At 50.8% G+C, this 13,126-nt stretch overlaps 1 protein-coding gene across 1 annotated transcript; it reads right to left on the bottom strand.

The window, feature by feature from the left end:
• Positions 1–846: 846 nt before the first annotated feature.
• Positions 847–11,889, bottom strand: SHOX (SHOX homeobox). The gene is made up of 5 exons (XM_064715557.1): positions 11,508–11,889; positions 8,131–8,339; positions 3,670–3,727; positions 3,492–3,580; positions 847–1,843 (listed from the first exon to the last, which is right to left on the bottom strand). The coding sequence occupies exons 1-5, from the start codon at positions 11,779–11,781 to the stop codon at positions 1,598–1,600; spliced, it is 876 nt and encodes a 291-aa protein (XP_064571627.1). The 5' UTR covers positions 11,782–11,889; the 3' UTR covers positions 847–1,597.
• Positions 11,890–13,126: the final 1,237 nt, after the last annotated feature.

Below are 13,126 nucleotides of genomic sequence, written 5' to 3'. Positions count from 1 at the left end.
TAGTTTCTTTGCTTAAGCATTAGCTAAATACTTGGTGTCCAAATCACAAGCAAAAATTAAAATGGCCAAATATTGAACTTGTCCTCTTCTACAGAACACTTCTATGGGTTGTTTTAACTTGTTTGGGTTTGTTATTGTTTTGCTTTTTTACCTAAAATCCTGTGAAAGTGTCATACAGATTTTTCAGCTTGCTTCTGAGAAATATGGCACATTAAGTTGACTAGAAATCATAGTGTCTCCCTTTTCCCATATGTGATACATATAACTTTATCATTCCTAGAAGACTCGGACTGTCATTTTGGCAAGGAGCTGCAATGCACCAGTCTGAGCATAAAGGATTTAAGTTATGGATCTTGCAGAATTGGTTAATAACGGAATAAGTACGGCTATTTTTTTTAATCTATAATATTTACAGTATTGCACTTTACTGCACTTAATTGCATTCACTAAAATTAATGCTGCATCAGTATTATGCCTTAAAACCATATGTCCATTCTTTCTACGTCCTGTAAAACAGTGAGATTCTGATTCAAAGATCTAGGCATTTGGGGGGGAAAAAAATGAAAATTTGACCTGTTTCTATGGCACAACACATCTCTTTGAGTTCACATAATTCTGGCAAACAGGTGCATTTCTTATTGTTCCCATCTTTCAAGTTATCACTAACAATTAGTAAATTCTAGTCTCTTTTTTTTCTCCTTTCAAAGGACATAGCCATTTGAGACATACACTTTTTTGTTATTGCTGCTCTTTTTCTTTTTTTTTTTTTAGGAAAGAAGGAAAATAAAAATCTGCCTTGCCTCAGATCTGAAATTCCACAATTAAATTCAAACCAGTTCTGCAGCAGCTCCTCAGTGATGGAAGAGATTCATGGCAGTGAAATAATACTGTTGGCAACAAAGAAATGTCATCTTTAATGGAGACCAGCCCCAAGGATTTATTATTTATTATTATTACTATTTGTTTTGTTTAGTTTTGTTCTAATATATTTCTGATCTTCAAAACGTGTTTAGTTTGACACATGCACAAGGTAGCAAAACTGACAGCAGCAGATGACGTTATGCCGGAGCGATCACTTTTGCCAGGGTCAAAAATCCAAAATGTCCCCAATGTTCACAGATTAACATAATTTAGAGATAGTTTCCTTTTTTTTTTTTTTTTTCTCTTTTTGTGATTTTTTTTTTTAACTCTCTTTTCTCTCTCCTCCCACCTACTTTGTCCTCCGAGGAGTCTCTGACCGGCGGGTGCGCTTTTGCTGCTGGCGTGTGTTGTGTCCGGGGCCCCGCGGCGGGCGGAGCGTCCCCACCGCGCCACGCGGCTCCTGCGGCCGCCGAGTCCCTGGGGCCGGCCGGGCCAGTAGAGCGGCGCTCGCACACCTCGGGGAAGGGGAAAGGAATAAAAACGAAACACAAAAATAAAATAAACCAAAAAAGAGATAAGGCGGCAGGGCGGCCGGAGCTCTCGCTGCTCGCCCCGCAGCCAGGGAGGAGGAGGATGAGGAGGAGCGGAGGGGCAGAGCGGCGGTCCGTGCGGGTCACACGCCCGCCCGCCGCGGGCACCCGGGGCGGGGTGTGACGGGGGGCTCGGGGCAAGCGTGTCAGAGCCCCAGGGCCTCGGCGTGCTTGCGGGCCTTCAGCCGCAGGTCGGCGATGCTGGAGTTCTTGCTGTTGCTCTTGGCGGCGGCGGCCACCACGGCGGCGGCGGAGGCGGACTCCGCCAGCGAGGCGATGGGCAGCCCGAAGGGCGGCGGCGGGAACATCAGGTAGGGCGCGTGGGCCGCCAGGTGCGGGTGCAGGTGCGGGTGCGCGTGGGCCACGCCCTCCAGCTGCAGCTGCGCCTGGACCTGGGCGGCGGGGCAGAGACACGGCGTCAGCCCGAGTCAGGGACACACGGACAGACAGACCCCGGGACACGCGTCCCCAGCCGCGACCCTGCCCGAGAGCCCGGCGCATGGAAACACCAACTTGTGAGCCGAGTCTCCCCCGCAATCAGGGCGGCAAACCTCCGCTCCTTGCCCAGTGAAGGCACAAGGCACAGAGACCTGCTTGACCCTCCTCCTGGTGATTTCAAGTAAATAAATAAATAAATAAATAAATAAATAAATAAATGCTGCCCTACGCACGGGCGCCAACAAGTGCTAAATAGCTAATTTTTTTTCTTTTTTTTTTTTTCCAGGGATGTTTATTTATACCTTGCTAAAAACTCTTTGGCCGTGGGTCCCTTGCTATACCCGGCTAGTGTTTGCTTTGGAGCTTTCTAGACTTACACAAACACATTGGGTTGACTGAGAGATTTCAGCTTCGGGTAGGTTCGGGGAGGAGTGGGGGAGAGTTTATTTATGTATTTAATTATTTTGGTCCAAATATGTCTTTTAAAAATCAATACAATTAATCTGTCAGCTCCACGTGTCTCCGAGATGGAGAAGGTGGTGGAGGGTCCCTTTGGGCTGGAAAAAAATCAATTCCCCGATTAATTGACACAAAAAAAAAAAAAAAAAAAAGGAAAAAAAAAAGAAAGAAAAAGAAAATACCGAGGGAGGGAGAGTTACAACCGGCTGGAAGCGGGAATGGAATTTCATCGCCCTCGTCCTGATTTTCCCCAGCGGCTTTCCCCGGGTGGCTGCGCCTCGCTGGGCACGGACCCGGGCCCCGCAGTGGCGTCGGAGTCTGCGCTCCTGTCGCCACTGCCCCTGTCCTGGCTGGCCGTCAGGGTGGCAGAGCATTTGGGAGCAGGCTTCCCACCTCCAGGGTGGTCACATCATCGGAAAAGGACAGGACTCAACAGCCCGCGCGGGAATGAGGAGGGCAACTACACCGCAAGGGTCCGCAGAGTGTTTCCCCCTCCTGGTTTGGCCCAGCGGGCGAAGGAGCCGCCCCTGCCGCGCTCTCCGGGCCAGGAGGAGCCCAAAGCCCCCCGGGCTGCTCGGACCGAGCCGGGCCGGCCCGCAGAGGGCGAGCGGGCTCGTTCGGGCGCTGCCGGGCCCGCCCCGCCCGGGGAAGGCGCTGCGGCCCCGGGAGGCCGGTGGGGCCTGCGGGCGGCCCCGGGAGGCCGGTGGGGCCTGCGGGCGGCCCCGGGAGGCCGGTGGGGCCTGCGGGCGGCTCCGGGAGGCCGGTGGGGTCCGCTGGCGGCCCCGGGAGGCCGATCGGGCCTGCGGGCGGCCCCGGGAGGCCGGTGGGGTCCGCTGGCGGCCCCGGGAGGCCGATCGGGCCTGCGGGCGGCCCCGGGGCCCCGTGCCAGCCCATGGCACGGCGGCGGAGGGCTCTGAGCCCCGCCGGCGCCTCCCGGGCCGCGGGACCCCCCGCTCCGTCCCGAGCAGCGCTGAGCTCCCGAAAGCCGGGCGGGGGCTCCTTCGCGAAGTTTTACAGCCTGTTTTTAATACGTGCCAACTTCTATATAAATGGCACTTGTAAACGTGTCCGGCTTCCTCCCGTGCAAACGAATGGGGATCGGAGCTTACTGGGGGAAAGTAAAATAAAACCGGAGCTAACTACCTGTTGGAAAGGCATCCTCAGGGCTCCCATATTCACATAGGGGGCTACTCTGCAGGCGTCTAAATGGCTGGCGGTTCCCAGGATCACACCTGCGGAGAGACACAAGGCCGGGTGAGTGGCGAAGGCGCCCGGGGCTCCGAGGCCGTCAGCCCCCGGCCGGTCCGCACCCCTAACCCACCTTTGTGCATCTGGTTTTCCTGCTTTCGGCACTTTGCTCTCCTGTTCTGGAACCAGACCTGTGAAAAGAAAGAGCAAACAAAAACAAAACAACAACAAAAAATGGAGGTGGCCCAGGCAGCTGCTGAGGGAGCATTATCTCAGGATCTAGGGATGGAGGGGTGAGGCCAGTGACTGCACAGCTTTGCTGCGGTCTCCCCTCGGGAGCAGTGGAGGGGATGAGCTCGGCCCCAGGCGGAGTGAGCCCCTCTCTGTGCTGCTGAGGGGCTGTTCGGGGGAGCTCCTGCTCCTTGTTGCGGTCCCTCAGTTGAACCCAGGAGTTGGGAAGCGCTCTCGCAGAGGGAGAGACCGGGAGCCTGCCGCTCAGCACGGTCCCGGAGCGCCCCGTGTCCCCTGGGCAGGCAGTGACAGTCTTTCTGCCACCCGTCTGGAGCGACACTTACAGTAAGACCACCCGCAGGACGGAGGAGACCCTCGTACCCTTCCCAGTCATTTTAAGCAGCCCGGGAAGAGCCAGCGTGGGCCAGGTCAGACTCCGGGATCTCCCCAAGAGACTGGATCTCCTGCCCCCTCCCGAGCTGGGCTTAAAATCGATGATCTCTGACAAGATGCGAGACACTCAGCTTTCGCGAAAGGGTCTGAATCATTCCCCGTTCCATAAATGTTAAAGAAAATAAAATCCGCTTCCGTAGACCTCTGGCCAGACAAGAACAGCATCTTTTGCAGGCTGGGATGTAAAGAAGTGCTCATGCCCCTACCCGAGGAACGCCTGTAATCCGATAATGCTTCCCCAATTCCAGCCGTTCTCACTCAAACAATCGAAGAACTTTGCAGTTGCCACTGCGCTTCCCGTGCCTCTTTTCCAGGGGCATTTCAGACTTTCATTACTTTTCCCCTTCTGCCGTGCTCGATTAACATCGCCCCAAAACATCATCAGAAACGCGGGCCAAAATATTTTGCGGATCCTTATCTTTACACCAAAACCTACCGAATATGGACAAACATTGACTTTCACCGCTGATAAAATCTTGTGGCTAAGTAAACACCTACAACCTTTGATGTTCTTGCACTTGCCAAGAGATCATACGGTTAATTAATACTAACTGCACTTCCTACATCAAATTTTCCCTTCAAGCTTTCTTCAATTGCCTTAATGATGGTCATTTACAACGGAGTAATTAGTGCAAAGAAAGGCTTCCGAAGGCATTAATTACCTCGGGTACCTCAGTGATTTTCTTAAGTAGGAATTGGCCTTCTCTGATTTAGCGCACCATTTCTCCTGCCCGGGGTGTCTGCGGGGGAAGCGCGCAGCGGGCGGCTGCGGAGCGCAGCGGGTGCGGACAGACCGACGGACGGACGGACGGACAGACGGACAGACCCACCCACCCACCAGTGCTGGTTCCTGTCCCTGGCGGCTGCCGCCAGCTCAGCCCTCCCCGTGCTAAGCGGGCATCGCTGCCGCTCCGCTGCCCTGCGCAGCACAGCGCGGCACAAGCACAAGCCTATTTTCCCCTACCAGCAACATGCAAATATTGGCAGCATGCATCGCTTCTCCTTTTTAGTGGACCGTTAGGGATTTATACACATGCACAGATGTATTTAAATATGAGCATGCAAAATATTATCGAGCTGCAGCGACAATAATACATCTTTTTTTACTGTGGTAAATCCTTGCAGGAAATCTCCTTGTATGTATTCCCCGTGCCCCCCCCCGCCCCGCCTCGACAAAGCAGTGTAAATTGTCAGAAGAAATTTAAGCAGCGTTTAAACAACTTCTCTTGCAAATCAGAACATCTTTCAAACCGAAATTATATTTAAATCTGGAAAACGAAGTGGCCTTTCCCTTTAGCTACGAAAAAATAAGGTTATGAGGAATAAAAGTGATGAATTAGCCACTGCATTAAGCGATAATAAATCAGGCTTGGTGTGATTCGCGATCAATTCCAATTAGTCATGAATATGCTAAGTAAAGCACAGTACACTGTTTTAGACAGTTATTTCTTCATTAAGGATCACTCAGTGATTTCTTTCACAAATGCTCTAATCTGATTTCCTTTTGATTTCCATTAGAGACAGTGAATAATGACATTTAATTTAGCCCTGCACCATAAACCCAAAGATATTTGTTGTAATTGAATTACTGCCTGCTCCTCACTATGGTCTCATAACTTTCAATTATAACCCTGACAGCTGGGTGATATGAGTTTCCAGTACAACACTAAAAATAAAAGGTTAATAAGGACTAGCTACCATAGGAGCTTCAATTTATTTACAGCAAATTTCCACGCTAAATTGAAACTATATCCTTTAACAGCAAGGGACAAGAGGTTCAGATAGGAATTAGAGTACAATTCTGAAAGTATTAGGGGGAAAAAAACCCCAAAAAACAAACCTTTCCCTTTTCTGCCTTTTCCTTTTTTTTTTTTTTTCTGCTTCTACTTATTGATGGATATTAACTCTGTGCTTATTTCCTAATTAATTGTCCATTTTCCCTCTTTTTCCTCTTTATACCTATTTTATGTATAAGGATTTTTTTAATCCACACAAACATCTTTTATAAAAATAATAAATACTTTTTTTTTAACCTCAGTCATAATCTCCTCCTGATTTTGGGGGGGGCTTTTTTTTTTTTTTAATGCTGTATGTGTGTGCTGTTTTAAGCACTTGAAACACCAATTTTCCTGTAACTATGAACATCCTGTTAAGGTGCTCCTCAGTAATAAAGTACTTGAAAGAAAGAGTGCAGAATTCAATTACAAGTAATTTATTTTTATAGAAACAGTACATCAAGGCCTTGGAAAGATATTACAGAGCCCAAGTAAGAAGATCTGGGAAGATGACATAAGAGTTGATGTCCCCTTCAGCAAAAGTTTAATCTTTTCATTAATTTATATGGTGTGGTTAGATCAATCTTCCAGGAGAAAGTAGGCCAGCTGCACTCTGAACCCCTGCAATATTCCCTGCAAGATGCCATTCCTAACGCGTGTGCCCGGCACCATCCCTTGCCGTGCTCAGTTTGTACTGAGAATCAGAGGAGCTCAGGGGAGAATAAAACCTTAAAACCTTGAAAGAAGACCAAAAATAAAAAAAGAAAAAGGGAGCGAAAGCAACTTAGGTACTCCATTTATTTCAGGATCTGCCTCCAGGAGACAATTGTCTAAAGCGAGGTAGTGGCTTGCTCAGGCAATGCTGGCTGAGCAGTGTGCTGTCAGCTTGCCTTCCACGCTTAAGGAGGGGCTCCAACAGAGCCCTCTCCCCACTCCAGCCCGGGGCCGTGTTTCCCCACTTCCGGCTGTGCCCCAGGAGTGAGGTCAGGGCATGGAGCCTCCGTCTGTGCCCACAGAGCCATACCCTGCCCGTGTGTATCTACCCGCACACTCCTATGGGCAGGTATACATACGCATGGGCACCTCTTATCTCCAGGGTGTCAGGGCGTTTTCTTCACTGGAGGGGTTGCCTTGGTGACTTTTTCTTCTTGAGTTTTAGTTTGGTTTGTGTCTGTTAGGCCAAGTATAGAATTTTAATCCAAGAAGATATTTCCTTCAGGTTTCTCCTGCTCTGGGCCTGCTCAGAGAGCCACAGGTTGATCTTATTTTTTCTAGGTAGATTTTTGTTAATTATTTCTATGTTGGGGGTTTTTGGTTGGTTGAGGGTTTTTGTTTCTTTTAATATGACATCTGTTTTGTGGAAGCATTCCCTAGTTGGCTTGGGGGAAGAGGGAGTATTTTTCCTCTGCATCAAACTGAAAATCAAATTTTAAAATAATCGATGTAGAGCCACCCAAACAGACAGCTCTGGTGCCCCCAGGACTACAGCAACCCGGATCTATTTTCAAGATTTCGAGGTCTAATTGGCATTTAGCTGTCTCTGAAGTGGGATGGGAGGGACGGGGGGAACCTCCACCAGATGGGGTGGCATGCATTCATACGCTTGCTGTGCGAATCAGAGCCGGCACCTTTCCCCCGGCTCTGGCTAATCCCGTCCCTCAGCACCCAAACTGTCTAGCCTTATTCAGGCGATTGTTTTCTGGCCTTTTTCTTTTTTTCCCCCCATAATGGCCCCATAATAGAAAAAGCGGGAAGAGAATAAGGATTAAGGGGGAGTAAATGGCACGTTTGCAAGGAGGGAGAAAGAAATTTAAAAAAAAAAAAAAAAAAAAAGCAGTTGTTCAGTTATTACAGACTTGTCAACACTATCACCACCCAACCACCCTACCTCATACACATAAAAAAAAAAAAATTAAACCGCCTTCCTAGGAAACACTAGACACGGGCAAATATTCCCAGAGCAGAATAACTGTTTTGCAGGACAGGGACAGCAGACTTGCAAACAGCCTTCCCATCACACGTGTCACCTCTGCCTTCACCTCCCCGTTCTGCATGGAACGGGGCACTGTGCTAGGATCCGCTGGCAGTTGGGAAGGGAGGTGAGCACGCTTCCAGGAACAGAGCCTTTCTCTTACCTGAACCCTAGCTTCAGATAGTCCCAGCCTCTGGCTTAGTTCCTCCCTCATGAAGGCATCCGGATAGTGAGTCTCATCAAAAAGTCTTTCCAGCTCGTTCAGCTGCTCTAGTGTGAAATTGGTTCTGCTTCTCCTTTGTTTAAGCTTGGTCTGTCCGTCTTCATCTTCTGACTTCACATCTTCCCTCTTCTCTTTGCATTCGTAGATCCCTGCCGGGAGGGGGAAGAAGAAAACGACGCTGAGCCTCCCCTCGCACCTCTTCCAAATTCTCCCGCACAGGGGTCTCCCTCCTCCCCTCCTCGTCCCCAAACTCAGCACAACTTGCGGGTGCAGCTGGCGGACGGGTCAGGAGGTCCCCGGGCAGGCCCTGGAGGGCGAGAGGGGCTGAGCTGCGCTGCGGGCTCCGCGCCGGGCCGGGGAAAGCTCGCCCCAGGGCCGGGGGAGGAAGGGAGCCGAGCTGCCTTGCCTGCCTGCTGCCCTGTCAGGAAAACTGTACAGATACATGTCATTTTATTTTCTTTCCAGGGTTAGGAGGAAGCCGCTGGTACGGGCAGTTCGGGGAAGGGGTGGTAGGAAAACCGCCGGCCCCCCGATACCTCCAGGCATGGGAAGACGTGGGGGAAGGGGGTTTCTCCCGCGACGTTTTCTCCCAAAGAGGGTTGTGCAAGAAGCTCCCTACCACTGTCATGGTGAAGCCTCGATGATAGTATTTGTGTCGTAAAAGAAACTTTCCCTGGGCATGAGACAGAGACCGCCCGTCTCTCTCCTCCTTTACACCCCTCTTTTCCCCAAAATACCTGCCCGCGGCTCGAAACCCCGGGGAAGGTGGTCCCTGTGCGGGACAGCGGGCTCCAGGGCCATGGGTCACCCCAGCCCCTCGGGAGCAGCAGGAACCCTCACAACCTGCAGGGACTCCAGCAGGGCTCTGCGACCAGAGGCAGCCGCTGAGAGTGCTTGTCCCGGGCCGAGGGAGGCTGTGGGGGCAGCGGTAAAACAGTTCCCCTTTTCTGTCTTGGGTAGGGAGATTTCTTTTGCTTTGGCATGTTATTTCCTACGTTTTTATTCTTATAATTTCCCCCCCTTTTCCTTAATGCCAGGAGGTCTAAGGCACTACCCTTCTTTCAAATCCAGCTAAGGAAAGAGGAAGGGATGCTGGAGCGAGGGACAGCACTTTAGGCGGAACCGGTTCCCCGGGATCCCCTGCCTGCCTGCGGCGCCCGCCGGGTGCGCATCCAGCGGGGTCCCGGGACGAGCCCGCCCCAAGTGCCTCCTTTGTCGTGCCTCCCCTTCTGCGTGGTGTGGATTTCGGGGCAGTCGCATCTGCGGATGATCCCAAATTAATTCCCCTTTTCCTCACCAAGTACACAGGTATTATATACGTGTATACATGTGTATACACACAGAGAGAGAAATGTGCTCATGAACATATATTAACCTATATATTTAGGAGCATCCCAAAATGCAAATTATAAACTGTAAGTTAATTAAACGTAATAAAGCGTCCTGGACTGCATCTAGGCTTAAGTCAGGCCGGACCCAAGCCGAGGCATTCGTTTTCACTTCCAAAATCAAAACTGTCTCTGGCTGTGGTCGTTCCCCCGGGCTCCGGGCTGATACTGGCTGCATAAAACTTTGGGAAGGGTCTGGCCTCCGGATGGGGAAATTCGCTGGTTGGTTTTAATGGCGTTTTGTTCTCATTTCTCCTGTAAAGGGAATCCCTATGAAAAGACGAGGGTGCTAACCCAGCAAATGCCTAGGGAAAATCAGGCGCGTTCAAAAGCTGTCTCTTTTCCGAGGCTACAGCATGTCCGTGATAGGTATAAAATATTAACTAGCATATCGGTGGGACTGAAATCACACGCTGGAATCAGTTGAAATTAGACTGAAACCTGGCATGAATTTAAACTGTCACAAGCATCTCAGCTCTTTCCAACTCCTCCCTTCCATCCCCACCCCCAGCCCCTCTCCGTAGATTAGATTAGCTAAATATACAAGCCAGAATTTCGATTCGTGGGGAAAAAGGCAGAGTAGTAGAGGGGTTTTTTCGTTCCTTCTCATTCTATTTTTAATTTCTGAAGCATGCCCTGCTTTCATTTTTTAAAAAAATCATCTCCTGCATCGAATGATTCCCTTAAACTGAATCTTCTCGTTTTTCAATCTCTCGATCAGAGAAGGAAAATAAGCAGAGCTGAGTGGTACTGGCTTGTGCAGAAATATGGATACCCGAATACGGGATTATACCTCGTTCTTCTGTTTGGGGAGCAGGTAGAAAAGAGAAGGATATTAAATAAAAGTTTGGGCAGTAAATTTAATCTCCCAGTGTTATATTAAACAAGATCAAACAGTAGGAAACAGCTGAAAGGCTGCTTGCTGTTCCCCAACCTATTAACCGGTTTTTATTACCCCAAGCTAGCCAGTAGCTCCCCAGGCAGGTCCACCTGTCTAACTTGCCTCGAGACACTTTCTCAACTTTCTAATCCCTCCGTCCTTTTAATTCTCCTCTTCCCCTGTCAGCCTGTGCAGGATTTTTAGTTGTCTTGGTTTAAATTTTTTTTTTTTTAATTGTCGTTGTCGTTGTTGTTGCTTAGAGAAGGGATGGGGTCGGCGGGGTGCCGTGCTGCGCTGGCCCAGGTGAGAGGGCTGGCAGGGGACCGAGGGACCAGTGTCGGCCGGGCCGGTCGGTGCCTCTGGCCGCAGCGAGGTTCTGTCTCAGCGGCTCCGGGCCGCTGCCCACAGCCAGGCTCCTCTCCTGCTTCCCGTCCCCGCCGCTCGGAGCCTCCGAGTAGGGACAGGCTGACCGACCCAAGACAAAATGTCCAGAGAGAGCCCTCTCCGCCTCCCGCTTTCTCCCCGAACAGCAGCAGCATCCTGAGGGCCCGGAAGCAGGAAGAACAGGTCTCCCAAGGCATTAAAACTCCCCGGACAAGGTTTCCTCGTACAAAAATACACAGATAGAGACAAAAACGTCTGACGTGCTGCGCTGCCCCCTTCCCCCGGGCGAGAGAACGCCTAACGCACCGGATCGATTTCGGATGTGAACGGGGGCTGGCGGGGGGGCAGCACCGAAGTTGTGACTTGTTTTTCGCGGCTACGTTCACGTTATGCATGCAGGAGTACGCGTTCTTAAGCCTGTGTTCCCGCCGCGGGAGGCAGGCAGGCAGGGAGGGAGGCGGCCGCCGCAGGGAAGCGGGATGCGGGGAGACCATCCCGCTCGCCCCGCCGGGGCCGCACCGGGGCCGCACCGGGGCCGCACCGGGGCCGCACTGGGGCCGCGGTGGCCGAGCCGCCCCCGCCGCGGAGAGCCAGGGGCGGCCGCCGAGGGGACCGGGGATGCCGGCGAGAAGCGCGGGGCGAAGGGCTCCCAGCCCTGCTCTTACCTTCCGCTGTCCTGCCCGTGTTGAACTCCTTCAGTTTGTCCTTGTCGCTCTCTACGTGGTCTTTGAAAAGATGCACCGGGCAATGGTTGCTGCTCTCGGTCATGTCCTGCAGGTTAGAATCAGAGTTTCCAAGCTCCCTAGAGCGAGCCAACCCACTCTCCAAAACTTCCCTGTACGTGATGGTCTCCTTCTTGTTGCCGCTGCCACTGCCGCTGCTGCTCTCTTTGCTTTTCTGGTCAAAAGATTTGGATACAAAAGCCGTAAGTTCTTCCATGGCTGCCCGGTGATCTTATCCACAGAGATCCACTTGTTTTCAATCGGAGATGTGGCCGTCCTCCGCACGCTGTTTTTGCACGTAGAAGATGGGCTGTATAGGGTTAGATCACTCCTGCTGTTATTTATGCCTTTCAATTTGAGATCACACTATTTATACATGGCTACCTCAGCCCAACCCCCAGCTCTCCCTGTCTCCAGCAATTACTGACTGCTCCATAGTCGCAGGCGGACTCCGAGCAGCTATCTCCCCCACCTCAGTCCAGCAATTGGCTTTCTTTTCATTTCATCACTCTTTGGCATCTTTGCACCTTGATTTAGGGAGGCAAAGAGGCAACGGCGAAAAAGAGGGGGGGAGAGGGAGACGAAGAGAGAGAGAGAGGGAGAGGGAGAGAGAGAGGGAGAGGAATAAAAGGGAGGGAGGGGGGAAGAGGAAAACATGAAAATAGGTATCTACATTCTGTAAATGGGTTGCAGAAATGAGAGTCGAGGAAGACTTAATTGATTTTAAGGATATCCTGTGCGTGGCAACACTGTGAGTAAAAACGGACCCACAGCTAACCAAATAACTGAGCTCCTGCAATTAAATGTATCGCTGTCAAGAGGAAAGGAAAATGAGTGTTCAATAAAAAGGTAATGAATAAAAAGCCGGAGATGTGCATTTTTTGGTAATCATTGGAAATTCTACCTGATTTGCTATTTAGCTAATTTCTCTTAAGTAAACGGTGAAAATAATCGGCGAAACAAACATGCTGTTTTAAAAGTGTTGCCTGTTCTGGCTGGCGGTGGGTGGGTGGGTGCACGGAGGGGGACGTGTGCTGCAGCTAAACAAGTTGCGAGGTGCCTCGGAGCTCCGTGTCGGTGTGTTCAGAGGATGTGGGGTGGGTTGTTTGGCTGTGGGGTATCCGTAGATAGGGAGTCGCTCCAGATGTATGTGAACGTTGCAGGATCTGTCTTCTTGTTTATTGTTACTACGTTGTCTGAAGGTACTGTAGGGGGAAATTAAAATCTAAAATGTTTCTCTGGATATCGAGCTATCCTGCTGCATGCAGCAGAGGGATAATTTGTTAACACGGGAGTGTGTACACGACAAATAGAGCATTAAACCTTTTTTTCTTTTTTTTTTTTTTTTTTTGCCCCAACGAAACATACCCTGCCGGATTTAACATAGAACTCGCAATAATTTCCCCACCTTGATCTTGGTAGGCTGCAGTTATTTTTGTTGTACTCCTGGAATAATTATTATTCTGTGCGCTTGAATAGCTGCCTGAAATTCGTCTCCAGATAACAGCGCCGGCACTTCCAGCGCCTCTCCGCACCGTTTGATCCCCCGTGCGGAGCCGACT

Source organism: Zonotrichia leucophrys, chromosome 1, assembly GCF_028769735.1.
Source record: "Zonotrichia leucophrys gambelii isolate GWCS_2022_RI chromosome 1, RI_Zleu_2.0, whole genome shotgun sequence".
In the NCBI taxonomy this organism is placed as follows: Eukaryota; Metazoa; Chordata; class Aves; order Passeriformes; family Passerellidae; genus Zonotrichia; species Zonotrichia leucophrys.
Note: the sequence above shows the minus strand (reverse complement) of the source record. Positions and strands in the feature narration are given on the sequence as shown.